A 27,581-nucleotide genomic window follows, 5' to 3' on the forward strand; every position below is an offset into this window, starting at 1 on the left:
ATAAAATATAAAAATAAATACACTAAAAATAATAATGAAAGTAAATTAGTATCTGCATATTAAAAAAAAACTTGAAACAAAGCAAATGGATGTTGAGAAAATTGATGTCTTCCATGTAAAGAGGTTGCCATTTTCTCCAGAAATAAATTCCACCAGTGTCTTCTATTCTTGTAGAAATGTTACAGCTGGTGTATCCTTGCACAACAATATACATCATAGACTCACTGCCTTTCCCCTTTCCTTTATCAAGGTATCCGAAAGATCTGAGTAATTTCATGGTTTCTGTTTATTTTGTAATATTCAATTGGATAGCACTTGACTAGTTGTTTTCTTCTGTTATTTAATTATTATATTATTTATGGTACTAGTTATTTTAATATGCATTTTTGTATAAATACTCAAGGATATTTTAAGATGAGAAATCACAATAAAGTTACCATGTCCAGACAAGGTAAGCAAATATATTAACAGACATTGTCAAATTGTCCTCTGAAAAGTTTTCTTCAATTTATCCTCCAAATAAAAGTTTATTTTCCTTTATCATGATAAGGATGTGCATTCTTGTAGCTAACTGGTGAACTCTTTGCTTGTGCTAATTAGCCAATGTCCCTAAGGTGATTTGTAACTTTTCTTCTTGGGATTATATTGTGAATATTTCCATTATACTTTCTCTCTCTATACACACACACACACACACACACACACACACTTTTATGTAAAAAAAGGAAAAAACAGCTTTAACAATTCCCCCACACATTCTGTCATTTGCCTGCTGACATTGATATTACTATTTTTTAAGATTTAAAGCATTTAAAAATTGTGTTGTTGAATGTACAGATGTACATTCTCCTTATTAAAATGTACATTTCTTGCCTAGACAGGTCTCAACTGTTCTGAGTCCATTAAGAGACAAAACAGAAGATCCCACTTTTTGTTTGGTGCTCTATATATTATGTTTAGAACTTGAATCTCTATAGAACTACTTTGGTACAAGGACTGAGGTGGGAATTTGAATTTATATGCTTTCCAAGTGACATCCAGTAGCCTCAAGACTCTTGATGAATGCATCTTTCCCCACTAATTTGTTGTCAGTTTTTCATTTCCCAAAGGTAAATGGCTTGTGGCAGGAAGATCAATAACTAGTTTACTCTCAATAAATACGTAGACTAAGGCCTTGTTAGTTCCTGTGCATGAAACTTTTCCATTGGTGTTTCTGACTTTGGAAGCAATGTTTAGAGAATTTCTCTTTCTACTACGTCACTGAATCTACTCAACCACTTGATATTTGTTTCGTTGTTTATTTGTTTACTTGTTTTGTCCAAACTAAAGAACTCATGTGTTACAAATGTTGATGTTTTCTTACACAAACTATCCTTTCATTCATTTTTTTTTCCCCTGAAAGATATGGTTCAATTCTAAACACAGTGAGTTCTCTGTCTTACAGAAAAATCACAAGCCAGTGAATGTCGCTGAATTTTAGCTTAATTGGTGCCTTTTAAATCTTGCCTAGAAATACCTTCTAGGGTTCAACTTTACCTCTTAAAAAAATTAAAGATGCAGCTAATTAAGAGCCATGGAAAAATTTCAAGTGAGCTCACCATGCTGAGAATGTCCTATCATGAACTCACTGCAGAGACAGCATGAAGTGTCAGCCTCTCATGATGGAACACTCAACTTCCAGGAACTAGTGCTGCCGTAAGTATATACTACCTGGTTATTTTAAATGGAGTTGTCCTTACAAGATTAAAAGCTGCTCCCGGGGAGATGGTTCAATGGGTAAAGTGTCTGCCATGAAAGAATTAGGGCATGAGTCCAGATTCCCAGGACCCATGTGAAGCTTGATGTGGTAGTAATCCTAGCACCTTAGAATGGGATGGGAGAGAGACAAAGGAGACTCTCCAGGCACTGGCAGGACAGCTAACCCAGGGCAGATAGCTGTACAAAACAAAGAATCTTCCTCTCACACAAGGTAGAACTGACACTCAAGGTTGTCTTGTGAGCTGCACATGGGCTTTCATACTCATGTGCATGAACACAGAGAGAGAGAGAGAGAGAGAGAGAGAGAGAGAGAGAGAGAGAGAGAGAGAGAGAGAGAGAGAGAGAGAGAGAGAGAGGAGAAATGGTGCTGGCACACTTTCCTCTTTCCATTCTTCCATTCTGCATTGTGAAGTATTACAAAAAGTGCCTTGCACAAAGCAACTTCTTAATATATACTGCTGAGTGGAGGGAAAGACAGGAAAAGGAAGGACAGATGGACACTGGAAGAGACTGATGCATGGAAAGAAAAGATAAATAAACCATCATCACCTTTCTCGGCACAACAGTAACTGCTGACTGATCGTTCACACTAAAAGCACAATGTATTTGCCATATCAAGCTGTTTTATCTGAGCACATTCTTCCTACCTTGTCAAGGAAAGACATATACTTATACTAAATAAGATACTTCAATCACAAAGTCTAGGTTGCCTTGTCACCAAAGTGACAAGTTTACTTTGTATCATGATGTAATTCCAAATTTTGCTATTTAGCGTTTCTGTGAGGGCTCTTCAAAAGAGTGCATCCATGTTCTTCCTGTTTCAATTGGGGACCCCTCAAGACTTCTTTCTTTCTCCTTGATTTCAAATATAAACCCAACTAGAACAGGGGCTCCTCCCTTCATCAAGGACAATGGAAAATGCTTTATAATAACCATGGCTTCAGTATTTTAAAATGCAGACAATTAAAATCCTAGTACACAACCATCCAAATCACATACAAAAACCAAGCAAACAACAAACAAACCAAAAAACAAAAATCCACCTTCCTTTACTGTGTTCCAAAGAACAAGACACTTTACCCTTCCATCCTCTCTCTTCTCAAACATGCATTTACCAAGTATCAGGGATGCAACTTGCGGTCATTGAGCATGGTGGCAAAGGTGAGCAGGAGTCTCCTGTTCAGGATGTCAGGGAGCAGGATGCAGACATACAAGCCTCTGCTGTGGGCCAGTCATCAAAACATGGGCCACATGCCCATCGAAGCCTGGCACCCTGGGACAGGACTCTGAATTGAGTATTTCTTCCTGTTCACAGCTCACCCTGGCAATGTTTTCACACCAATCATTTGCCTTCTTGTGTGAATCCACACTCCCTCTTATTTTTACTCATTGCAGAGGGTGTTCCATTATAACAAAACTATTTTAAAACAGACTCATAGCAACCATAGGAATCTTAATAACTGTCATTCATCCAGCAAGTCTTTAAATATGGACCCACGCTAGGAGTTCATGTTAGAAATCCAAAGACTAAACTCAACTCCCCTGCACTGGCCAAGAATTCCTCACCAGTTTCAAAAGAATCGTATTAAACCCAAATAAGCATATACAATTTGACTTTGCTGGAGATGAACTAAGTCTGGGATTCTAAATGTTAGTTCCAGGGAGCCAAAGGCTTGAAACTCAAAATGTTGTTAGTTCAAAACGATGACATAAATTAATGGGAACACGTGTGTGGAAATACAAAAAGTTGGTAAAAACAACCAATATAAAAACTTGCCGTTCAGACTTGCAGATAGGGAAGCTCGCTCATTCAGTCACCAGGAAATGTAAACATAAAACCAGAGTGAAGACTTGGATGACTTTGATTCAACTCAACGTATCACGCACCTGTACAAAAAGGAAGGCCTTAGGGTGAGGTTGATTCAATGACAAAATGATCAATCTAGGGGAATCAAGAGAAGGGAGAACTGCACATTATCTTGGGTAGGAAGTAATAAGCACTTATAGGATCTTTGATAATACTGATTAAAAAAATTGAAGGGAAGGGTAAGATAATTTGAATTATATCCTAGCACAATGATAGGTCTGGAACAGCCAGCAGCAGGTTAACATATTGTAAACTACTGTGGTCTTGCTAGAGTTTTTGACAAGAAAATGTGCTCTGTGTAACACCTATGAGTGGTCACAGTGCTACTGTGAGACTAGTAGGTAGTAGACACTGTAAACAAAACAAAACACCAAAAAAACCCAACTGTGTTTAATTATAAGGTGGTCTTGTTTGGGCACTAGAATAGAGGATTAAAAGCACTTCAGAGATGACTCAGGGGTTAAGAGTGCTTGTTGCTCTTACAGAGGACCTGATCTGTTCCCAGCACCTATATGCTGGCTCACAGTCATGCATATAACCCCAGTTCCAGATCCTTTGCCTTCTGTTGGCCTTCTTATTGCATGCATTTGGTACATATACATGAATGTAGGCAAAACACTCATATACATAAACCAAGATAATCTAAAACATGTAAAGAGGATTCCAGGAAGGCAGTGCTGACGGCTTGTGTGGCAGAAACTGCAGCCCTCCAGGAGCCCTAGGGTTTACTGGAGACCAAACTGGATCTGTGCATATACCATCCTGGTAGAAGTTACCCTGATAGCTTACAGCTCATCAAGGTGAGGAAGTGAGTCCATGTGGGTGGGGCAGTTCTTAGAACTACTCCTGGCTGGAAGGGGTGAATACAGGTGTTTCTTGTGGCTTAGAAAACTTCAGTTTTCGGGGTAGTGTAGATGACTTAAGTTGGTAATGTGTGTGTGTTTGGCCTGTGTCGACAATCCCTACGCTGAGGCATCAGAGACCTCAATGGGTGGTTGCTGAGTCAGTTTAGCTGAACCGGTGAGTTCCAGGTTCACTGAAAGACCCTGTCTCAAAACACAAGGTGGAAGTGAATTGAGGAAGACTCCTGATGTCAACCTCTGGCCTCACCCACTCACATATGGATACACACATGGACACTGAGAGAGGAGGAGGAGTGGAAGGGGGAGGGGGAGGGGGAGGGGAAAGGAGGATGGAGAAGGGAGGGAGAGAGGGAGGGAGAGAGAAAGAGAAATACCAGTTTTTTTTTCACAAGGTTACTCTGTGAAATCACCCATGGTGTTAACTTTCCTGTTTTCTTAATTCAGAGCAAAGACATAGCTCATCCTGTCTGTCTGCAACAGGGCTAAAGTAACCTTTGAGGCCCATGATCCCATAGTGAGTCATGGTGGGCAGAACACTCATACATAAAACTTCCACCAGGATGGTATATACACGGGTCCAGTTTGGTCTCCAGTAAACCATAGGGCTCCTGGAGGACTGCAGTTTCTGCCACAAAATCGCCGTCAGCACCTTCCTGGATTCCTCCCATGTTTTATAGATTATCTTGTTTTATGTATATGAGTGTTTTGCCCAGATCAGCATTTGCGAGACCACAAAGGACACATGGTGCTTTGCCTCCCAGGATGACACCCCTCGCTCACCACAGCCTCTCTCTTGGCTTCACAGCAGCAACTTCTCAAGAGAGCCCCATGGGACAGTTAACTATTCTGAAACACAAACTCTCAGAAGCATAATTCTAGTTCATATTATGCCAATATTTTTACTTCAAATCAGTTAAAATGGGCCTCTCCCATGTGTGTGCAAGAGGCCAGAGAAGGACACTGGGTCCTTTGGTCTCCACTTTCCACAGCACATGTCTGTGCATGGCCATACTTACATCAGCACTGAGGATTTGAACTCAGTTCTTCATGTTGTGCATCAAGAACATTTATCTACAAAGTCATCTCCCCGGCTTCTAAAATGTCAGTTTGACATTTGCCTGGAATTAGAAAAGTGTTTCACTCTGGAAAGCTTCTTTGTCAAATTTTAGACTGCAATGTTTTCAAACTTAAAGTACATGCTTTTTCCCTCCATCACAAACACGGCCTGAATATTTCATGTTTTGTTTCTCGTTTGCTGTATTCATCTTCACAATGTGCACCAAAGTCTTCAAATGTTCCTAACAGATGGTTTCAAGTGCTACATATTATATAGAATTAAGTGGTTGGCTTTGTAAACAAATGCATCACAGATTAAAATATTTTACAGCTTTTAAATCATGAAAGATGTTCAATAGCAGCACATTAATGAAAATCTAAATGTAAATATGGAAACACTAAATGAAACTAAAGGATTAGCTAACTGCTCATGAAGTGAATTATTCCTTTAAAAGAGGCGCCTTTTGGAGGGTATAGGGGACTTTTGGGATAGCATTTGAAATGTAAATGAAGAAAATATCTAATAAAAAATTTTTAAAAAAAGAGGAGCCTTTTGGTAGGGTTCCCTGTTATATAACCTTTATTAATCTAAAGCTGACAATCAATTTTACCTTGAGTTGAGCCCAGTTTTTTTCCATTCAACTCCCAGGACTTTATCTGTATTCTCCATAAGACCTCCTTCTTAACTAGGAAGGTAATAAACTGGACCCAAGCCCACTGTGTTCTCTTAATGTTATCTTAAGCAAAAGATGTCTGAAAGAAGCTGCAGCTACAGGTCCTAATGGAACTTTCTAAAATACCTACACTCTCTAGTACAGACCCCTAATATTAGGTTTCCATGAGGGATGAGTCTGATGAGGACACCAAAGTTGTCATCCAAGGGTTAGCTTACCTGAAGTGAACACAGGAACTCTCTGAGTATATTCCAGTTAATGTCATCAACATTATTGTAATGAATAAATCCACAAAGGCATTCTCTGTCAGATGTGGCTTCATATTACCCTTAAGACAGCACATAGCCACCTTTTCTTCTGACAAGACTTAAAACTTCATTCTGTTTATCTAACCAAAGAGATTTAAACTCAGTTTTAGCCTTTGACTTTATCTACTGACTTGTATGGGTGTGTGCACGCACACCACAGCACATCTGTGAAAGCCAGAGGGCAACCTGCAGGAGACAGATCTCTCCTTCAACCTGTGCACCCTGGAGATTGAACTCAGGTCATCGGGCCTAGTGGCAAGTACTTTTACCCGCTAAGCCATCTCTCCGGCTCTCAACTCAGTTTTGATAACAAAAAGAGCAGAATTAGTTTAATGAACAGGTTTTTTTGTTTGTTTGTTTGTTTGTTTTTGACAAAATATAGTGACCACCACAAAGTTGGAAAGTGGCTGTTAAGGAAAATTCTCACCTGAATGTACCAGCTAGCTAGTCATTCACCTTGGTACATTTTGGATTTAGGTATATATGCAACACATGTTCCTACCACACTGTCTTTCCTATGGCAGTGTCTTTGATTTCACATAGGACCCTTTTTGAGACTTGGGAAGGGTCTGGTAATCCATCCTATTAGGTGCTGCTCTGGGGACAGTCTGTGAACATCAATGATGTAATCCAGCCATCTTTGCTCATCTGAGAAGATCCAAAAGTAGGAAGAATTTTAAATAGCTAACACATTTCAAAAAGATTAGATGGACAGGTGGCTTAGCTCTTAAGTAGAGGTCCTGAGTTTCACCACCTACATATGCTAGGAGGCTCACAAGCACCTGTAACTCCAGCCAAGGGATCTAACACCTCTGCAGGTACCTGTGCTCTGGAGCTGGTTTCTGGAAAGGGGTTTCGGGCTCTGTGATCTTTGAGCTTTTCTAGTTGCCATGCATCATAGCTGCATGGCCCTAATGTGTGTGGGGAGAGACACTGTACTCCTGCTCAAGGCACCCGTGAGAAGGTTGGGTGAGCCTGCAGTCTCCTGCTCCTCTACTGTAACAAGAGTAGGGAAGAATTTGAGTAAAATGACAGCAGGCAAATCTTTGTTATGCTTTTTTTTTTTAATTAGGTATTTTCCTCATTTACATTTCCAATGCTATCCCAAAAGTCCCCCATACCCTCTCCCCCACCCCCCTACCCACCCACTCCCACTTTTTGGCCCTGGCGTTCCCCTGTACTGGGGCATATAAAGTTTTCAAGTCCAGTGGGCCTCTCTTTGCAGTGATGGCCGACTAGGCCATCTTTTGATACATATGCAGCTAGAGTCAAGAGCTCCGGGGTACTGGTTAGTTCATAATGTTGTTCCACCTATAGGGTTGCAGATCCCTTTAGCTCCTTGGGTATTTTCTCTAGCTCCTCCATTGGGGGCCCTGTGATCCATCCAATAGCTGACTGTGAGCACCCACTTATGTGTTTGCTAGGCCCCTGCGAAGTCTCACTAGAGACAGCTATGCTTTTTAAAAGAGAATCACCAATTTTGGTATTGAGAGTATTAACCAGACATTATCTTGAATTTGACCACCATGCATTTGAGTTGGAAACCCCTAAGAAATCTGTGATCTTGTTTTCTGTCATGAATCCAAGCATGTGGTGGGACTATCAAGTGATAAAAGCAAAGGACACTTAGGCATGAAATTTTACTGTGTAAGAAGTATTAGAAAAGCAAGCACCTTGGGTTCAAATAATTAATTGTAAGCAACTGCATAGCCACAGAAAGATAAGTGTGAACATTTGTTATGCAAGATTATTTGAGAAAAGTATAAAATGTGAGGCATTTGGATCATAAACCCATGTGAACAAATCCCTAACCCTGATTTCTGGGATAGGAACTATCCTGACAAATGACCACCTTTATGCCCCTTGGCTTTTGGCTCCCAAACTGCCCTCAAATGCCTTTGTCTCTGCAGACAGAGAGTAAGACTAGGCTAGGGTTAGCAGGCAAACAGACTAGAGAGGACACTCCCCAGAAGGGAAGGGCAGGTTAAAGACCCTGCAAAACCAAGAACCATTAGAAGGTAGGAGGATATGTGGCTCTGTAGAGAAAGCTCTTACTCCAGACGGGCTGACTGATATCTAGGAATACACATGGACTGCATCTCTGAGTCTGGACTCTAGGTTCTGTAGCAACAGAAGTACTGGGTGTACTGCCATCTGCATGTTCAGACACACATGTGCAGTCACAGGTATGAGAGCAAGTCCTTCTCAGACAGAACCTCAGATGAACAGGTATCTGTTTGGATGGCCATGTTGAGGGCTGTGGACTTGTGTGGCGTCAGCCATGAGTGGAAGATAAGTAGTTAAAAACTCCGTCTTACTCTTCCCTGGCTACAATCCCCTCCAGAAGCTTCTGTCCTTTCTGCTTGAGTTGTGAACAGTGAATGGGGCACAGAAGAAAGTTCTTGCCATGGCCTCCCCTGAGTGCCAGCACTCATAAGGCATTTTCCACTTCATTTTAGATCCTGGTCCTCTGGCAGCAAGTCTCAAGGCAGAGCTTATGTATCTCCACACGTGCTGAAGAAAGCTTGCCCTTAAGTTCTTAGAAATTTTGCTGGGGCTAGGTAGATGGCTCAGGGATAAAAAGGATTGCTATACAAGTCTGAGTCTGATGCCCAGATTCCATGTAAAAGCTGGACATGGTAGTGTAAGGGTCTTTAACCTTAGCATGCCCTGTGCACATGTGCATGTGCTCTCACTCTCTCCCCCTTATGCACACACACATTAACAGAAAAGATATTTCACTTCTGCATGACTCTTCAGAACCATATTCTCTACAAGGCAGGTTTAGAGGCCTTTTTGAACACATGCTCCAACACAATTGGTCTCACTATCAAGAGACAATAAAGAGGTCTATAGAAATGCATGATGGGAACAGATTTACCTACAATAAGAGATTCTGATGACTGAATTAAGTTTAAACACTTTAATCAACTATAACAAATCAATTATCATATATAAAAATTCTGACTCATGCATCAGAGTACATAAATTATACAACTGTCACATTATACAATGTTTATATACTTTTGTACCTGCAAAAATGTATATGGGTTACTAAGCATTTACTTAAGAACATAGGGGTCGTACTCTTCAATGGTAAATAATGCTTACATCATTCAAACACTTGCTAAGAACATACATTCCTAGATCTGCAGCATTTTTTTTGTACCTCACAATACAAACAATCTAGAAGCTTCAGAAATTAAAAGGCCCAAATACCATTAGGTAACAGACTTCAATTCCATTGTAAGTGGTTGATATTCTTTGACAGTGAAAAGTCAATGAAATAAAACGTCAACTTTAGTTTAATGCTTGAAGAGCTTCTACACATCTTATTAAATACATCAGGAAACCCTTCATATGCAGATTAATTAGTAAAGGTGCTACCTATTGCATATTAAATACCTCCAAGGACAGCATCTGGATTATTAAAGTTATAAATCTGTGAAAATGGGGGCTTTCAGTATGTGCTGACAGACCCTCTCCAATAGCACCACGAGCTTGCAGTGCAGTCCTTCCCTCTGAGAAGAGATCACATGACTGGGCATGCTCACACTTCACCCACACGCACCAGTGACACCTACTGCACCTAGAGACAGACGATGGCACAGACAGCAAGGAGTCTCGGCCTGCTTCTCCAATCCAGGGTAAGCTGCTTTTTTTTGGGGGGGGGGGGGAACAAAAGCTTTGTGTAAAAGTTATTACAGCTACTTAGAGATAGCAGGTCTTTCTTTTTTATTTCTCATTTTAAAAGATTCTCCTTGTTAAGAATAAGCACTCACATCGGGGCGGGAAGCAGGATGCAGGAGGAGTGGTGAGATGGGAAAGGGGGACATGAAGAAGCAGGTTTGTCACTAATGAGCTTATTTACTTAGGTTTCCACTCGTGAAACCATTTTAAATACAAGGCAACATTTTCACAGCTGGAAAATTACAACTAGAACTTGATTTACTGCCAAAAGCAATACATGTAGTTATGTATAATCTATGAATAATACTACATTCATGGGAGGAGGGCAAAACTGGGGTCAATGCAGAACAGAGCAGCAAAAGGCAATGCTTCCAACACTTACCATGAGTGGGTTACATGGTATCTTATATACAACTCTAAGCAATGACCTTGGTGTTTAAGGAATGACACTTGAAGTCCCAGAGGCAGGGCGGTGTGGCAACACTGTCAAGCTGAGCTTAGAACTGACAAGAGACTGCCTGTAAAATACTGTTGTCGTTAAGAAATAGTTTAATTATGTAACAGAAGTGTGTGATATTAAATCAGTCTTGATTCTGTGATTTTAAGTCTTGTTGGTAGAAGTGTTTTTGAGTATGTATTTTTAGGCTAAAATCAGAAATAAAATGTTCTTAAAAATCTATTGCGCATGCACTGTTTACTGAAATATACATTTTTATGTCCACCTCTAAGATAATACAAAAATAAATCACTGGAATACTCCAGGTTCCACTTGGAAGATAAAGCAAGTGTGTCTCTGGCCTTCTTTCTACAGTGCCCAGCTCACACATGTACTTAGACACTGCCACATGCTATGTTCCCTGGAACTTGTTTTACTTGTAAGCTTGTTATGTTGATTAATGATAACATTAAGTTCATGAGTGAAACTCTTACCACTAGAACACAACATTTTCCAGAGTGTAAATGCAGACTTTTCATTTGTCTCAAACTTTTGTTTTTATTTAGCAACAAGAATTATGCCTCAGATAAATCTCACTGCCTACCAGACCTGGACAAAGCTTCACTTCAGATTCTAAGAAACAAATACTCATTCAGTCTGGCCAGTCAGTAAGGGCTGTTGAATCCACGTGCACAAATTCTAATGGAGGCAAAACTGTGCCTTATGACTTACTTCTCATAAAAAGGAACAAAGGCATTTGAACCATGCTTTTTAGATGAGATTTATGGGAAACTTATTCTGAGGACAAAAGCAACAGACAGCTCAAGTCTCTACTGGACTGAGACTCTAGAAAGGACACACTTGGCTAACACATGTTATTGTACCTGCAGGCAGCTGTCATAATACTGAATACATGGATTTGGGTGCTTTAAAAAGTTGTGGAGTCTCAGCAATGCCATGATCAATATATGCTAAGAATTTGATGACATCTAATAAATGTTAATTTTAAACGGCACCATTTAAAAACTAATATTTACCAAGATCTCATATGGGAAAACCAAGTCTACCTTAGACTTTGAAGTTTATTACAGAATCACTTCAATTATTAATTAAGTGGAAGAAAAACTGATTGTAAAAATCCATTTTTCCTCCTCTATTTTAATTTTAGAAAAGTACTGAAGTTTATATTTGGGGAAAAATTCACTTCAAAACCCATGTTTTCTAGAAAACCACAGAAACTCAGAAAATATAGATAACAAGGGATTTTGTGACTAAAAAATATGAAAATCAGCAAAACTATAATCTCTGCTTTCATTTGACTTTCAGTGAAGTCTTACTAGAGATAAAAATCAGGAAAATGCAACTCACTACAGGGCTACAGAATGTACCTGGCCCCAGCCTGTATACAGCCAGTCTTCATATCCTCAATTCAGAAAGACTGTCTACTTCAGAGTGTTTAGATCTGAAAGGTTGAAATACCAGCAGAAGACCTGCAATATTTTTATCTCATCACTTTTCTCTTTAAATTTTAGAATAATTTTATACAAATACAGAAAGCTAATCCACAGAAAACTACCATTCTAGGGAGACAGGTTTAAACAAAGACCCCATAGTGTGTGACATCAATCCTCAAGGGTAGATGTGGGCTGCCTCATGCTGTATGTTGGTAGAGACCTGCTCTCAACACCCACGGTTGCAATGAGTCTTTGGTTCAGGGCTCAAAGGCAACCATCTGTTCTATTAATGATGAAATTGAAACCAAGCCCAACCTTCATTCCTGGAACTTGCTGTTGCCTTTGGTTATCAGGCAACAGACAATCACCCCACCCCACCCCACCCCAGCTCATTTTCAGATGTAACTTTGCACAGTTGTCTTTGCTCAGGATACACAGCAGAATAAACCACACTACCCTATCTCCTGCTTATACTTTCCATAAACTCAAACACCAGGAGAACACTGGCTGAAGAAATCCATGCTTCTACGAAAAGAATAAAGAGCTCTAAATTTTGTCATTCCTTGAAAAGAGACTTGAGATCATCAATTTTTGGGACAGTGGTTGGGAACAAAGTTAGAAGCTGGAGTTGAATGTAGTGAATCCCTTCACAATCAGAGTTCAGAGAATCAGGAGTGGGTTGAAGTAGCTTCTCCACAGAGGTGGGGTGGCCCGGGTGACAAGTGGTCCTGGGTGTATACTGTAAAAGTACATTTTAAACTATGAGATTGATATCCTAACCTTAGAGGCAACCACTTGTTTTTAAATGTCTTTAAAACACACGTGTATATGAGGTATATGCATGTACTTTTTATATACAGAAACACGTGAACACACATAGTCATGTATGAGGAACTGTTTTTTCAGTAGTGTTTATAATGAGCAGTGTTCTGACACTTGAGTGTGTCTGTTTATAATGAGCAGTGTTCCTGATACTGAGTGTGTCTACAGACTGACTACTGAGAATCCAACAATAGTATCGATTCTGCTTTATGGAATCTATTCCTGAGGAATAACTCATGGGCTGCTGAAGATAGTTCCAGGCCTATGGCAGACAGGGGTCCAGCACCCAAGTGATGCCAGAGAACTGCTCAGTCATCAAGGCATGGCTCATTTTCAGTTTAAGAGTTTAGAGTATTTTACCCACTCCAAAGGTTACTCTTGATAATACCTGTGAGTATGGACAGGGCTGACAACTGTTCCCAATGCCTGAGGGGAGGAGGTGAAGCTTGACTGTGCCGTCTTTTCCAGGAACATATCCTTCTTTCCTTTCTGCTCCCCCCACTCCCTTCCCAGTTATAAACAGTCCTCTTGACTCCCACTAGCTATTGGTGAACTTGCCAGCTTTTCTGGATGGCTCGTAGGGCACTCGCAGGATGCTGGGTGTCTCTTCCATCACCCTGACGAGGAGGTTGTCAATGTAGTCCTCTAGCTCCCGGATATGGGTGTCCTTCCTCCGAAGGAGTTCTTTGTGCTTCACCAGCTCCTGCAGCACCTCTTCGTAGGTCAGACTCCGGTACCCAGCCGTGGCATCGAAAGGATTGTTGTCCTGGAATGAGATGCAGACTTGCTTTAGCAGGCAGGACACAGACACATACATTAAGAGCTACTCAGAATTCTACCTTCTGGTTTTTCTGAAGCTGATAAAGTTTCTCTCTAGTTGTAGCTAGAATCATGGTGACAATTGCTGAGTGCTACTCAGTCCCTGGCAAGAAGGAGGGCAGACAGACCAAATGCCTGATTCAATCCATACCTGAAACTCCTTCTCACATGGGAACAACTTCCTAGAGCCAGAGACAGTCTGTATCAGTGAGAACTAAACCCCAGCGTGAGTGTTGAGGGTATGGCTCAGTGGCAGAGCATTTGCTTAGCATGGAGAAGGCCCTGGGTTCCATCCCCAGCATATTGGAGTGGGCTGGATAAGACATGCTCTATAGTTTCAAACAAGTTAGTTAATATAATGAAAATAGATTAAAACTGAACGCCTATAGGAATCTAGTCAAAGGATGGCCAAGAAGCTATAGAAAACTGCACATACGGACACTGTCCTCACAGAATGTGCACTCACACTTCCATCTGGGCCTTTCTTGATGATGGCTGTGAGAAACAGAAATGCCAGGCTGATTCTCTAACTTCTCAGAAATGACGAAAGGCTCCTGGAGCTAAACCAAGGAGCGCCATTCACAGGTATGGCTTCTGCCTTAGATGACCACATGGTGGGCTGAGTCTTCCTGAGTAGTGGACATTTTAACTTCCCATAAATAACATCCTTTGTTTGATCTTGTTTCCCTCTCTGCCCTGTTATCAGGAAGCTCAGAGATCAGCTATAGCCACATTAGTACTTATGGTCAGGACAGCAGCATGTCCTCTCATCTGACTTATTTACCTAGCTAATGATAATCGGCCATCACTGCAAAGAGAGGCCCATTGGACTTGCAAACTTTATATGCCCCAGTACAGGGGAACGCCAGGGCCAAAAAGGGGGAGTGGGTGGGTAGGGGAGTTGGGGGTGGGTGGGTATGGGGGACTTTTGGTATAGCATTGGAAATGTAAATGAGCTAATACCTAATAAAAAATGGAAAAAAAATTTAAAAAAATCAAACAAAAGCATAAATGCAACCAAAAGAGGATCTTGCTTCAACTTGTTTCATTCTATCAGTGTTGTGACACTGAAATCTAAAGAAAGAAAAAAAAAAAACACCTTATGATGATGAAGATGGGCCATTAATAGATTCCCTAGATTTCAATGCCCTGGGATTTATATTTCTAATCTGCAAATGCCTTGATACAAAATGGCATATTTTATGCCTTCAAAACATAGTTCTATCCCTAAACCCAGTAATTTAGGATGATTTGCATCACTTCCCCTCAAACACTTCCATTTTGCTTTAAGAAAAATTAACTGAAATATTAAGGATCCTGGTTCATCTGTCCAGCAGAGGATTAGTGAGGCCAGAGAAATGAAGAAAGACTCTTGTTCCCATAGAAATTATATGTCTCTCCCCTCATCATCATCTACTTTGACTATGTTGTGTGTCTAGCTCTTCACTATATGCTCCTACTGCAAGATCCCAGGGCAGAAACTAGAGTGACACCCCATTCCCTCCAATGTTCCTTCCTCCTGGAGGTACAAACTCTAGGCTGAAAACTGTCTCCCATACTCCAGGCTTCAGAGTTTGGGTAGTAACAGCTTGCAACAGGTTTCATAATCTCCAGGCAGAAATTGGCAGTGGGGTAGCAATTATCAAACCAGGGCTCATGGTCCAGTGGCCTGTCACAGGCCAGGGAAGCATGACTAGAAAACAAATCTGAGAGAAGCAGCTCTGTGACTCCTACTGCACCATCAAGCATAGGCAGGTCATCTTTGAGGATATGAGCCTTGTCCTAAGGAAAATAAGCCATTGAAGGTTTCTAAGCAGAAATGAATCACTTCTTAGCTTTTCTTTAAGCAGAAGTATCTTTGAGGCAATGCTCTAGGAAACTAACCTGGCAACTAGGGAAAATATCACTTGGGAGAGCAGAGGTCCTTCCAGAGCTACCTAAATACTGAAAATATCAGTTTGGATGCTTTAAAAACCTCAACAGCCTCTATAGTGCCATAATAACAATATGCAAAGGATTTTCAACATTTAATAAATGTTAATTTATTTTTTTATTTATTTTTTTATTTTATTTTATTTTTTCCATTTTTTATTAGGTATTTAGCTCATTTCCAATGCTATACCAAAAGTCCCCCATATCCACCCACCCCCACTCCCCTGCCCACCCACTCCCCCTTTTTGGCCCTGGTGTTCCCCTGACTGGGGCATATAAAGTTTGCAAGTCCAATGGGCCTCTCTTTCCAGTGATGGCCGACTAGGCCATCTTTTGATATATATGCAGCTAGAGTCAAGAGCTCCGGGGTACTGGTTAGTTCATAATGTTGTTCCACCTATAGGGTTGCAGATCCCCTTAGCTCCTTGGCTACTTTCTCTAGCTCCTCCATTGGGAGCCCTATGATCCATCCATTAGCTGACTGTGAGCAATCAACAAGATAGATAAATGTTAATTTAAAATGGTACCATTTTAAAACAATTTTAGCACAATGCTTCCCAAGACCTCAAACAAGAAAACCAAATTCTTTACTAGATTTTGAAGTCTATTATAAGCATAATTTAGCTGAGTAACCACAGTACTTAAGAAAGTGAATTTAAATTCTGTGAGATATACTTTAAACAACTTAGTTTTCCAATTAACAAATAGGAAAAGTAGAAAATTTCTGAATTACTTGTGCACCAACATTTCAAATGTTGCTATGAACCCCATATGGACAATTTTAGAGCTAAGTTCTGGCTTCTACCTTCCCTCTTGGATCAGTTAAGCCTATAAAATAATGCACTGGTCACTGGCTGTTTAGAGATATATTATAAATTAATTATACTCTTATAAAATATACATTGTACTATGAATTTTTCTAGAGTAAAGACAAGACAAACTATAGAGAGTTTTTAGTTTGTCAGAAGTAAGCTAACCTTTGTACAAGTAAGTTTGTCTAAGAATGAAACAAGAATCAGGCTGAGTGTTGCATCCCTTATCTGATGAGACATGTCCTCCTACCCTTTCAATCCTGTTATCTATTGAGTGATTTTTTTTTCTCAACTGCATTTTTAAAATAATAAAGTCCAACTAATGTGATTTCACTTTTCTAATAAAATGTTTACTGGAAAAAAATCTAAGAATCATGGGGGTCATGAAAGTTAACTAAATGGGTTATGTTACTTATAGGTTGTCTGTAATTTTATTTCTTTAATGAACTTAACATAATAACATCTGTTCAGACTCTCTAATTTTAATCAAATTATATGTAAATGCAATGATTTTTCAAATTTCAAAATATAAGATGGCATACATTTAAAAATCACTTACATAGTTAATATTCTATCAATCACACAGGTTAATAATGTAGGTAATATTTTAACATTTATCTTAAAACAATGAAGATAAATAACATGCCCCCAAAATTCCATATGATATAAGTAGTCTAAATGCCACAGGGAATCACTTCAGTCTTGCAAGATTACCTAGTATTTTAGAATACTGTTTAACACTTTATAGCCAAGTGAACAAGATGCAACATACTCTTTACCTTTCTCACCCCAGCCTCCTTCCTAGAAATACATTTCTAATCTTAGTAAAGTGACATCTTTTTTTTTATAGGTGAAAATTTTACCCAAAACTCAGCATCTGATTTCTGAACAGGAAAACATCTTAAAGACACATATACCATAAACTACACTTTACTCTGGGAAAAAAAAACACTAAAATTAATTAATACAGCTCAGACTTGGCTCCATATTTTACTTAATACTTTTGAGAACCAAACAAATTTTCTAATTTTAGGTATATAATTCTTAAACCAATATATTACTATACTCACACACACACTTATAATGTCAAAGGAAATGATAAAAATAATATTAATATAAATGATGTTAAAATGTTTCCTAGTTATAAAAAATTAGTTTGTTTTTTCTCAAGGAAATTCTCAAGAACATGCAAAAATTGTTTTTCAAAAGGTATATTCAGGGAAAACTGAAAACTCCAACCTCAGAACAGAGAGCAAATACAGCCCACAATGGGGCTGTCATAAATTCAATATTTTGTCCCCATGCTTCACAGACAGCATACATTTTAAAGATGTTTTCCTGTTTTGAGATTTAATATAAAATTTTCCGGTCTCGTTTCTTTCACAACTAATCCTTCTTCTTCTGGGTAAGAAACAGCCTTCTATGAAGTTTTAGACCAGAATTTTAAATAACAGGACTCATGTGGAAGATTCTCAGATGTATTAGCTATTTTTACCTTATATACAATCTAGCCTTTTAAACTAGGAAATACACACACACACACACACACACACACACACATACATATATATTATTACAATATTTAAATTCAGACAAAAGCAAATTATCAAGACTCAAAATAACTGAAGATTTAAAGAAAGGTTACCCTGGTAACCAAATATTGGTGGGGTCCTAACTGACATCCAAGGCAACTGGAGGAGAGAGGGAGGAGATGAAGGCTGGCGTTCTCAGATCATCTCATTATGGTGTAATGAGGACTCTGCTCTGGGAACATCATCTCAGCTACTTTCACATCCTTTGTCTTCCTCTCTTCATCTCCCTTTCAGTTCTTAATTAGGCCTTAAAGAGCTCACACTGCCCTTTCAACTGGCTACTGCTCCTGCCTAAACACCGCGCCTCCACAGACAGGTGTTGGCACCAGCATAGCCGACATACAAACCTAATTACACAATACTCCCTCCAGAAGGAGAGAAAAATAACTTGCTGGATGTCTATTACTGGAGAACTTCATGTAAATTACTTCAAACATCTTGTAATCTTCAACATAAAAATTGTTCAAATAACTTCTTCTGAAAACTCGTCTGTAAGGACTCTTTCTCCTCTTAATTGTATCTTGCAGTACATTAGCAACACCTAGTAATCTTTTAACTGTCATTTAGAATAGTTAGATTCCAGAGAAAAACAATCACGCATCAAGGATTCTGTTATCACCTTTAAATCCTTGAACTAAAACAATTTTCACATTTTATTTCTTTAAAGATTTCTAAGGATGTTTTAACACTGATAAATTACCAGATTTGGAAAAGTACATCTACAAGCACAGGGAAATTGTAATTAAGGTTACCTAATAAACAATAGCTACATATTAAATCAATTTTTGATGTTGCATTTTGTTTGAGATTAAGTAACAGCTGGTAGAATTCATTTCACTGTCTGATCAAACGCTGACTTCCTATCATCTGACATTGCTTAGAGACTGCCACATTATAAAGACAAATACTTAGTAAAGCATCAAAACTTAGAAATAATTTACATAGAACAGCAGTCATTATCTAAAGTCCCGTGCATTCACAGAGTCTTCTACAATTCTTTAGACAGACAACTGCTCTTAAAATGGTTTATAAGATAGACTATAACTCCACTTTGACTTCTTTTAGATAAACATATACTAGAAATTGTGATATAAAATTGCTAGAAAAAATTTAAATACATCTGGATCACACATATTAAGGTTAGATAGTTGAAACAGCAGCCACTGGCCTCTTTCTTTTATTCAGTGAGAATGTAGTTTTCCCCCAAGAACATCTGCCTATAATTTTAGAAAGTGATTTATTCTCCAGGTCAACAAATTTAAGAGGACTTAGATGTAACTGAAAACTCCTATACAATCCCAAACTTCAGGTAACAATGAAACAAAGTTAAGCTATCTCAGCAATTCTTGCAAACTACACACATCCATTTAGCTAGCTGACTGCTGCCAATCCTGAGAAAGATCTGGCTTTGGTCTGACTTGGAAGATAGGTATCCTGAGGCTTTTGTCTGTCCCAAGCCTTTCCTGATAAACTCTGGTCTCTTACCATGCTGCTTTCCTGCTGAATATTAGCAAGCAGCTTTGCTCTTTATTCAACCCCCGCCCCAACAACAAATGCTAGCTACTTTTACAACTATAATGTTGACTCTGACATACAGCTTTCACATTAAGGTCACAAGTTGTAAACAAACATGCAGACCCTAGATAGATGTTCGATTATAACTACTTGGCTCGGGCTGTCTCTGAGCAAGTACAGAAGCCACACTTGAGGCAAAGTCTCAATTTGACTTTCTTCTTTCTCCCCAAACCACCACACAGACCACTGTTGTTTCTGCCACTGAGGTGTTTAAGGAGACAGAGGCATGAGGGGAATATGCTAGAGAGAAGCCAGGCTTGCTCTCTGGTGATCTTGTCACTCCTTGGTAACTTACCGGGATTTTCCTGAGGTCTTCACTGCTTGTTGGATTCACATGAAAACTAAGTAATAAAGCATAAAATAAAGGTTAAATTTGGCACAGTCTATATGGTAAGAAACAGAAAAATAGAAACATTTTAAGCCACACTGCAACATGTCTGTCTAATGTTCTCACTTAGGTAAGTGAATTCAAGAAGTAGAAGCAAAACAGTATTTACTCAACATCCTTAAAGCATTTGCAGGTTTAAGCCCTGAAAGAAAATCCTCCAGTATTCAGAATCAAGGAACCATAAATCTTAAATAAACAGTTCCTAAATATCTTTAAGCATCATGACTTTACCAGTAAGATACTTCATTAAAGTAGTTCTTATAATACACTCACACACACACACACACACACACACACACACACACACACACACACACACACACACACCTCAACCCTTTTGACATATTACTGTAGAAAGCTAAGAAAATTTATGTTTGGAAAGGTTATAGAGTAAGAGAAAACAGGCACCCATTGTTTAAAATGTCAAGTATATTGGAAAAATTAACTTTCAGACCTTACCCTGTCAATGAGAATGAGTCCAGAGTAGCAGAAATAATTTCTGTCATTAATGTGATTTCTAAGTAGCTAGCTTTCAAACCGTCCATTTGGAGACATCGCCACAGAGTGCCACAACCACTTTCTTCTTTGAAACATGCCCATTAGGAAGGAGACTACAGCCACCCCAGAGAAGCTCAACTTCAAAGCCATCTGATGAGTAAATGTTTCATCACTGCTGTTCCACTGCAAATTGTACCCAGCATTTAAGGCACTTATCCTCAGAACAGATACAAAGCAGATTAAGGTCCTGGGAGTCTTTTTATTCCACATATACATATAAAAAGAAGACTTAACTATCAGAAATATTTTCCATTGTCTGCATACTACATAAAAAAAAGACTCCTAAGACTTAAGGAACCAACTTTTAAAATCTTGTCCATGTGATAGAAATTATGGATACTGGAAATCTTTTTATGAAACACTGCCCTGGTTACAGGTACACATCATATCCCACAGAGGAAACCCTAAAAGGCACAATACATGTAGGGCCACACATCAAAAGAATGTGCTCTGTAGCCAGGGCACACTCAAGTTGTCACAGTTTTCACAAGCACTGGCTGTGGACCTTTCCCAGGAGGAGAGCCTGTGGAAGCAGTTTAATATTGGGATGAGGCTGGCTTACTATGCAGACAAGCATGACACATGTGCTGAGACCTGCAGTACATCATTGTAGGCTTATGTAGCTGCCACATTTCCCTATCCCTGTATGCCATCTGCATGGTGTTCTGCAAGGTCCTATACTAGTGTCAGAGAACCAGCCATGCCTCAAAACCCTGACAAGACACAAAATGATAAGAACAAAATCCCAAAGGCCATCCATCATTAGAGTTGCCTTGTACCTGCAGTCATGTACCTGCAGTCTTGTACCTGCAGCCCTGCACCTACAGCCCTGTACCTACCCTGCACCTGCAGTCATGTACCTGCAACTCTGCACCTGTAGCCTTCTACCTGCAGCCCTGTAGCTGCAGCATTGTACCTGCAGCCCTGCATCTGCAGCCTTCTACCTGCAGCCCTGTACCTGCAGCCCTGTACCTGCAGCCCTGCACCTGCAGTCTTCTACCTGCAGCCCTGTACCTGCAGCATTGTACCTGCAGCTCTGCACCTGCAGCATTGTACCTGTAGCCCTGTACCTGCAACCCTGTACCTGCAGCCCTGCACCTGCAGCTCTGTACCTGCAGCCCTCCATCTGCAACCCTGCACCTGCAGTGTTCTACTGTGGCAGCAATTGCTGATGGTTTCTACCTTCTCCATCTCTCAATCCAAGCCAGTGTAAGAGGCCAGTGAGAGACAGTAGTATCCCCTTGCTTCATGGCCTCATGGCATGTTTTATGATAAGGAACACACTCCACTCCACCCACCTCCACTGGTGGACAGTCCCATGTGTAACATGATTTACATGCAGGGGTGTCAGGACACCAATGTGCTCAAGAGCAGAGGAGTCAAGGACCCTGCAGCTGTGGGAGATGAATTCACTGTGTTCTACCCTAGTATCTGCGGCTTCGTGACCTTTAACAAGTCAGTTTGACTACATCTTGGTTCCTTCATCTGCAAAACCATACTGTCAAAAACATTCCCCAAACAGGACTGCTGTGGAGAGAGAAAATGAACAGAGTAATGCAGAAAACAAAGAGCAGGAAGAGCCTTCCCAATGCACAATCTCAGGTCATTTGAGGTGTGTTCTTCTAAACTTTTTCAAAAATAATTTTCAGGACAATTAAGAGGATTAGGTGGTACCAAATTCTATCCTCTACAACCTTATTTCAAATATAAAGGATGTTAGGTAACATTATAACATTAGTTATAAATTCTTCCACTGCTGACTGGTGGAATCTGGCTCTGAGATCTGTCCTAGCTGCGATGCCAGCCCTGTGCCTGTTTCTCTTGACAAATCTTTGTGAGTGCTGACTGTAACACTGGAGCCCCAGCATAAGCACTCTGGATTCAACCTCACTTCATTATGGGATAAAACCTCCTTCACAGGATGGAGAGGTAGGGCATCCCAAAATTCTTAGAGCAAGTGTGTGAAAGTCATGCACTCACAGAATTCATTGAAGAAGGCCTTTTTCCTGGGACAAGTAGGATTTGAGACTCCATGAAAGACAGAGAGAGTTGGCTGTTTAAAGGACAGCTCTGTGGACACTGGGGAGAGTGAAGAGTGCAAGGCAGTAGCGTCAGTACAGGATGCTGAGCACAGCATGCAAGGCAGTGGCATCAGTACAGGACACCGGAACACAACATGTAGGCTAAGATGCCCTGAAGGCTTCTACAGACAAACTCAAGGACCTCAGACCTTATCCATAGACAACAAGCATGTTCCTCAATAACGTTAGTCTCCTCTCAATAACCTATGAACATTCCACATTTGGGGTTCTGATCTATTCTGTTCATCCCTAGGAATAAAATATCATGACTACATCTACTCAGCATCCTGTGTCAGAGAGAAATTGTTGAACTCAGAAATAACAGAAGCATGGGTGTTATATTATCAGAAGAATTTTTAAGGAGCACATTTAGGTCAAAGATTTTTATTAAAATCACAAAGTACTATGCAATGTGGAGTAACGTAAAATAAAACTCAAGGACCCGAGAAGGGGCTAATGATCCCTGGGATTCTCTACACTGCCAGGGCTGTGCAGGGCAGTGCACTCACTCAGGCAGCAGCCCAGCCCCTTCCCTCTCTGTACCTGAGCATGCACATGGGTGTGAGCTTGCCAGTGAGCTCAGGTCCCCACTCTGCACCATGTGCTAAGTCCCCCCACCCCTACTGGTATTGTCTGAGAGCCAGAGGCTGAACCCTCCATTATGGTCTGCTTTGTATACACACACTGACCACTGACATGTCAAACACATGACCAACTCAGTCATTCATGGCTGCCTTTTTTCATCTGTCCTTGCATGGGGGAAAAAAGAGTTAACTGAACTGGATTGAATTAGTGTGGTGCAAAATAAAATGTCTCTATTTATTGAAGTGTGGCACCAATTTGTGATATCTCTTTCTTTGGACTGGTGTCCTCATGTCAGATAAGATACTGAATAATACAATTTGACTGCTCAACTGAGCTGCTGACAAGTTAGGGGCTGGTGTTTTCAATCAGGTAGAAAATAAACCTGGATGTTCTCTTGGTGAAGAGGGAGTCTGTACAACTGAGTTCCAGAATTTATGTTTATTCTTAGAAAAAGACCTGAGGGAGTTTGATAAAGCCAAAGGAGCCCTAAAGTAATTTTTAAACAGATAAGTATTTTAATGTATATGCTTAAACATATTTTAAACAGATAAAATGTCTTAATCTTAGTGTAGTCAAGTTTTCAGGTAAAAACATTAGTATTTTTTATTTGCAAATTCATTTAAAAATTCTGAAAAAAATGTAAGTAAACTTGAAATGTAAACTACTATGCACTTTAAGTATTGTTTTTCTAGAAATCGTAAACTTTCCTATATCATTAATTAATTTATCTTAAGGTTAGAGTAGCAAGTAAAGAAATACTTGAGTAGAAACTGAAACCTGTGTTATACTAGGCTGTCTATAGGTACTAAAATAAGCCTGTCTCGAAGAAGTGATGGGCCCAGTTGCTACAGTAATAACTTGGGCTTCTGGCCATGCTCAAAATGTTTCTCCTTTTTAAGCAAGCACTTTCTTTGGAGCAGAAAGCTCTAAGACAGGGGAAGACCTATATAGAATGTTAAGCTTAAAACGCTTGACTTGTCAAGACAATAGAACGCATGAGACCAAAGATCTATTACAAAGTCAAGTCTTATATCTCTTACTTCTCTTTCCAAACACCATCACTGCTCAAATGACAAAGTCACTTTAGCCTACAGCTTGATGCATTTTCCTTTAATATGTGAATCCAAATAATTGACAAAGTCCAGAGATGTGCCACCTGGCAGGGAGAGGGGCCAGTTTCCTCAAACACTGGCCGATGCTTTACTATGAGAAGGAAGCAAATGTTACTCTAAACCATCAAAGAAGAACTTCTGACAGTAATTACTTTCCAAGGTCAGCATCCTATTGATCTTGTCCTTTAAGTGAATAGAGAAGGCTTTAGGGACCTGAGCCTCCCTCAGTGGCAAGTGCAGGTGGAAGGAGGCTCTACAAGAGGCTGTTATGCATCATTAAATTTGTAACACATGAGAGTAAGATAGAAACTCTCACTTTGCAGCACTGGACTGGTATATCCTAGAGAGTGTAATAAAGATGCCAGCCTTCATGCAGAAGGAACTTACCCATCTACACTGTAATCCCCACACCCCATCACTACTTCTTTGATGACAAACTCCTTTTACCAAGGCAACTTGCCTCACTTCCAACCTTTCCTTCCATTTCACCAAGGGCTACTTTGCCTTTTTGAGGCTGCTTTCTGTATAGCATGCCAGCATAATTCCTGCATCCCCAATGCCTCTTTCACTGCTGCCTTCCTCTTTTTGTGCTTGTATGGGGAAATGCAGCTATTTCCTAAGACCATCTCTACTTTCTCTACTTTGCTTTGATGGCTATGCTTCTCTTGATACTTTAGCTGTCACCACATCATCGATGAATGACTGTAATCTTTTCTCTCCAACCACAACATCTTTACCTTCCAGCATACTGGGCTTACAAGTTGTCTGGCTACATATTCATATCAAGAATCCTACCTGCACTCCCAAGTGAATGCACCCAAACTCACCACCTTTCCCTTTTCTACCAACCATCTTCTGGGTACCCCCTAACCCACCCACCCCCCATGAAGCAGCAGTCTTTAGCAGGCATGTCCCATAAATCCATCCTCCTTGGAACTAAGCCCAAACCTCTCATCTTCTTGCTGCTCTCATACATGCTCCTTTCTGATCACAGGACCACAATCACACCTCTATTCATTCCATCTTACTCAATCTAGCCAAGGCTCTGTTGGCCATGGCAGAATCTCAGGTGCAAGTCTGACCTCATGATTTATCTGGAAATTCTGCTTGAATATGACAAATTCTTTAAACAACTTTTTAATCCCACCACATTTTGCTCAGCTTTTTTTTTCCATCCGGATGGCCCACTATTCAGTGCCAAAGTACAAGCCACCTAACTGTTCATTTCGCATTTTTAAATTTCAAATAATTAACATTAGAAGAACACTAAAAGAAACGAGCATGATAATTTTTCTTTAACAGCAAATTGTGGCTCAACAGCTATTTTCTCTCAATCTAGCCTCAATCTAGAGCTTTCCATGCCACTTTTCTGGAAGCCACTTAAAGAAATCATATCTTATTCCAGCCTTACCTCTGTTGCAGCACCTATAGCATGGCAGGACCATTAAACACGGATGCTGAATGCCACAGCACCTATAGCATGGCAGGACCATTAAACATGGATGCTGAATTGCCTTGCTTCTTAGTGCTTGATAGTAATTATGAGAGCCAGGATGGTTGACTGAATGTCTACCAACAAGACAAGTCTCCAGTGAACAGAGAAAACCCTTTCCTAAATTGCCAACATCACATATTCATATCTAAGAGGACACTAGTAGATTGTTTTCAGTTCCGTTTAAGATGGGAAGAGATATTGCAGCTCTGTCCTGGTTGGTTTGATACAAGCTAGAATCATCCGAGAAGAGGGAACTTCAAATGAGAAAATGCCTCTATCAGAGTGGCCTATGGGCAAGCCTATGAGGCACCTTCTTGATAAATGATTGTTTTCGGAGGGTGGGAGGGCCCTGCCCACTGTAGATGGTACTGCCCCATGGGCAGGTAGTACTGGAGTATTCAAGAAAGCAGGCTGAGAAAGCCACAGGGAGCAAGTCAGTAAACAGTTCCTGCCTCCAGGTTCCTACTTTGGGTTCCTTCCCAGTCTTCCCTTCATGAGGGACGATAAACTGTAAGCCAAAATAAATAAACCCTTTCCTCCTCAAATTGTTTTTGGCTATGGTCTCTATCATAGCAATAGAGAAACAAACTAAGACAAACTGCCCATAAGAATTGAAATAAGTTTCAAACCAAAAGACTTCCAATAAAATTAACTCAAAGTTAGCTTATGAGCACACAACCTGCCATTACTTTAGCTGTCTGACCATAAAACAAAGTAATTAAAGAACCCTCTAAGTCCTAAAAACAGTCCTAAAAACAGTTCCTGCCGTGCTTCTTATTTCATGTTCCAGAGAGGTTACACACTAAAGAAATCCTAAAAAATTGTTAATAATCCTCTTCTCAAAGGACAACAAAAATTTTTTTAATTGACATAGCCAAAGAGATTTCTTCAGTAAATACAATTCAACTATAATTATGCTTGTTACACAGGCAAATAAGGCTGAGAAGACAAGATGAAATAACTTGCTTGTTTGCTTGCTTGCTCTCATTCTTTCCTTATTTCCTTTTAGGAAAAAAAGCAAGGAACAAAGGACTAAGTCAGATTAATGACAGAGCAGCCTGAAGTACTACATGCTCTCTCCTGGGACTGGGCACACTAAATACCCCGGTGACAAAACAGAACTAATGCAGAAGTGTCTGTGGGGATTAACAGCAATTTGCTTATTAATATTCTCATGGGGTATCTTTTAAGAGATCTCAGAAGCAAGACAATTAAAAAACGTGGTCAGTGACAGCAAAGGTCATGGACAGTAAATTTTGTCGTGCAGTTCTTCTCTAATGAATACTAGCTGCTGCTGCTAGAGAAAGGGCTAGAACACAAGGACTTATGGATATCTATCAAGAAAGGCATGCTCTGAGACTTAATATTCAATCAAGTTTATTAACTAATTACTTTCTCCTGCTGAAGAAAAGTAACACAAGTTATTTTAAAGACAGTCCACCAACTTACTGATTTCCATATATAAGCCCCATGGATGCCAAATCCCACTCCTTTAAAGCTAAGCCTCTCAAACAGTTTTCTCTTAAGTACCCTTAATACACGAGAAGAATAAATCCAGAAACACGCACACAACTTCCCTGACATGTCAAGATGAACTTGAAAATTCAGGCAGTTTATTCCATAATTCTATCATGCCTCTCTTGATGTAAGAAGACTCTTCTGTCACTGGGGAAACTGCATTGCTTATCTTTGTACTCTGAGGAG

The 27,581-nt window shown here is 40.0% G+C and overlaps 1 protein-coding gene across 4 annotated transcripts in view; it reads right to left on the bottom strand.

Moving 5' to 3' along the window:
• Positions 1 to 52: 52 nt before the first annotated feature.
• The window catches only part of Rab11fip2 (RAB11 family interacting protein 2 (class I)), a 50,155-nt gene continuing 22,626 nt past the window's right edge, over positions 53 to 27,581 (bottom strand). For 2 of the 4 annotated variants that reach the window (NM_001033172.3, XM_011247388.3), the window contains 3 exons: positions 19,954 to 19,999; positions 13,487 to 13,694; positions 9,435 to 12,845 (listed from right to left, as the gene is read on the bottom strand). In NM_001033172.3, the coding sequence (NP_001028344.2) occupies positions 12,775 to 12,845; positions 13,487 to 13,694; positions 19,954 to 19,999 (325 nt within the window). In that variant the 3' untranslated portion in view covers positions 9,435 to 12,774. Of the gene's footprint in view, positions 3,646 to 9,434; positions 13,695 to 19,953; positions 20,000 to 27,581 lie in introns of those variants that run through there. The other 2 variants (XM_011247386.3, NM_001164367.1) reach the window with 2 other exon arrangements.

The sequence above is a fragment of the Mus musculus genome, chromosome 19 (assembly GCF_000001635.26).
Source record: "Mus musculus strain C57BL/6J chromosome 19, GRCm38.p6 C57BL/6J".
NCBI lineage: Eukaryota > Metazoa > Chordata > Mammalia > Rodentia > Muridae > Mus > Mus musculus.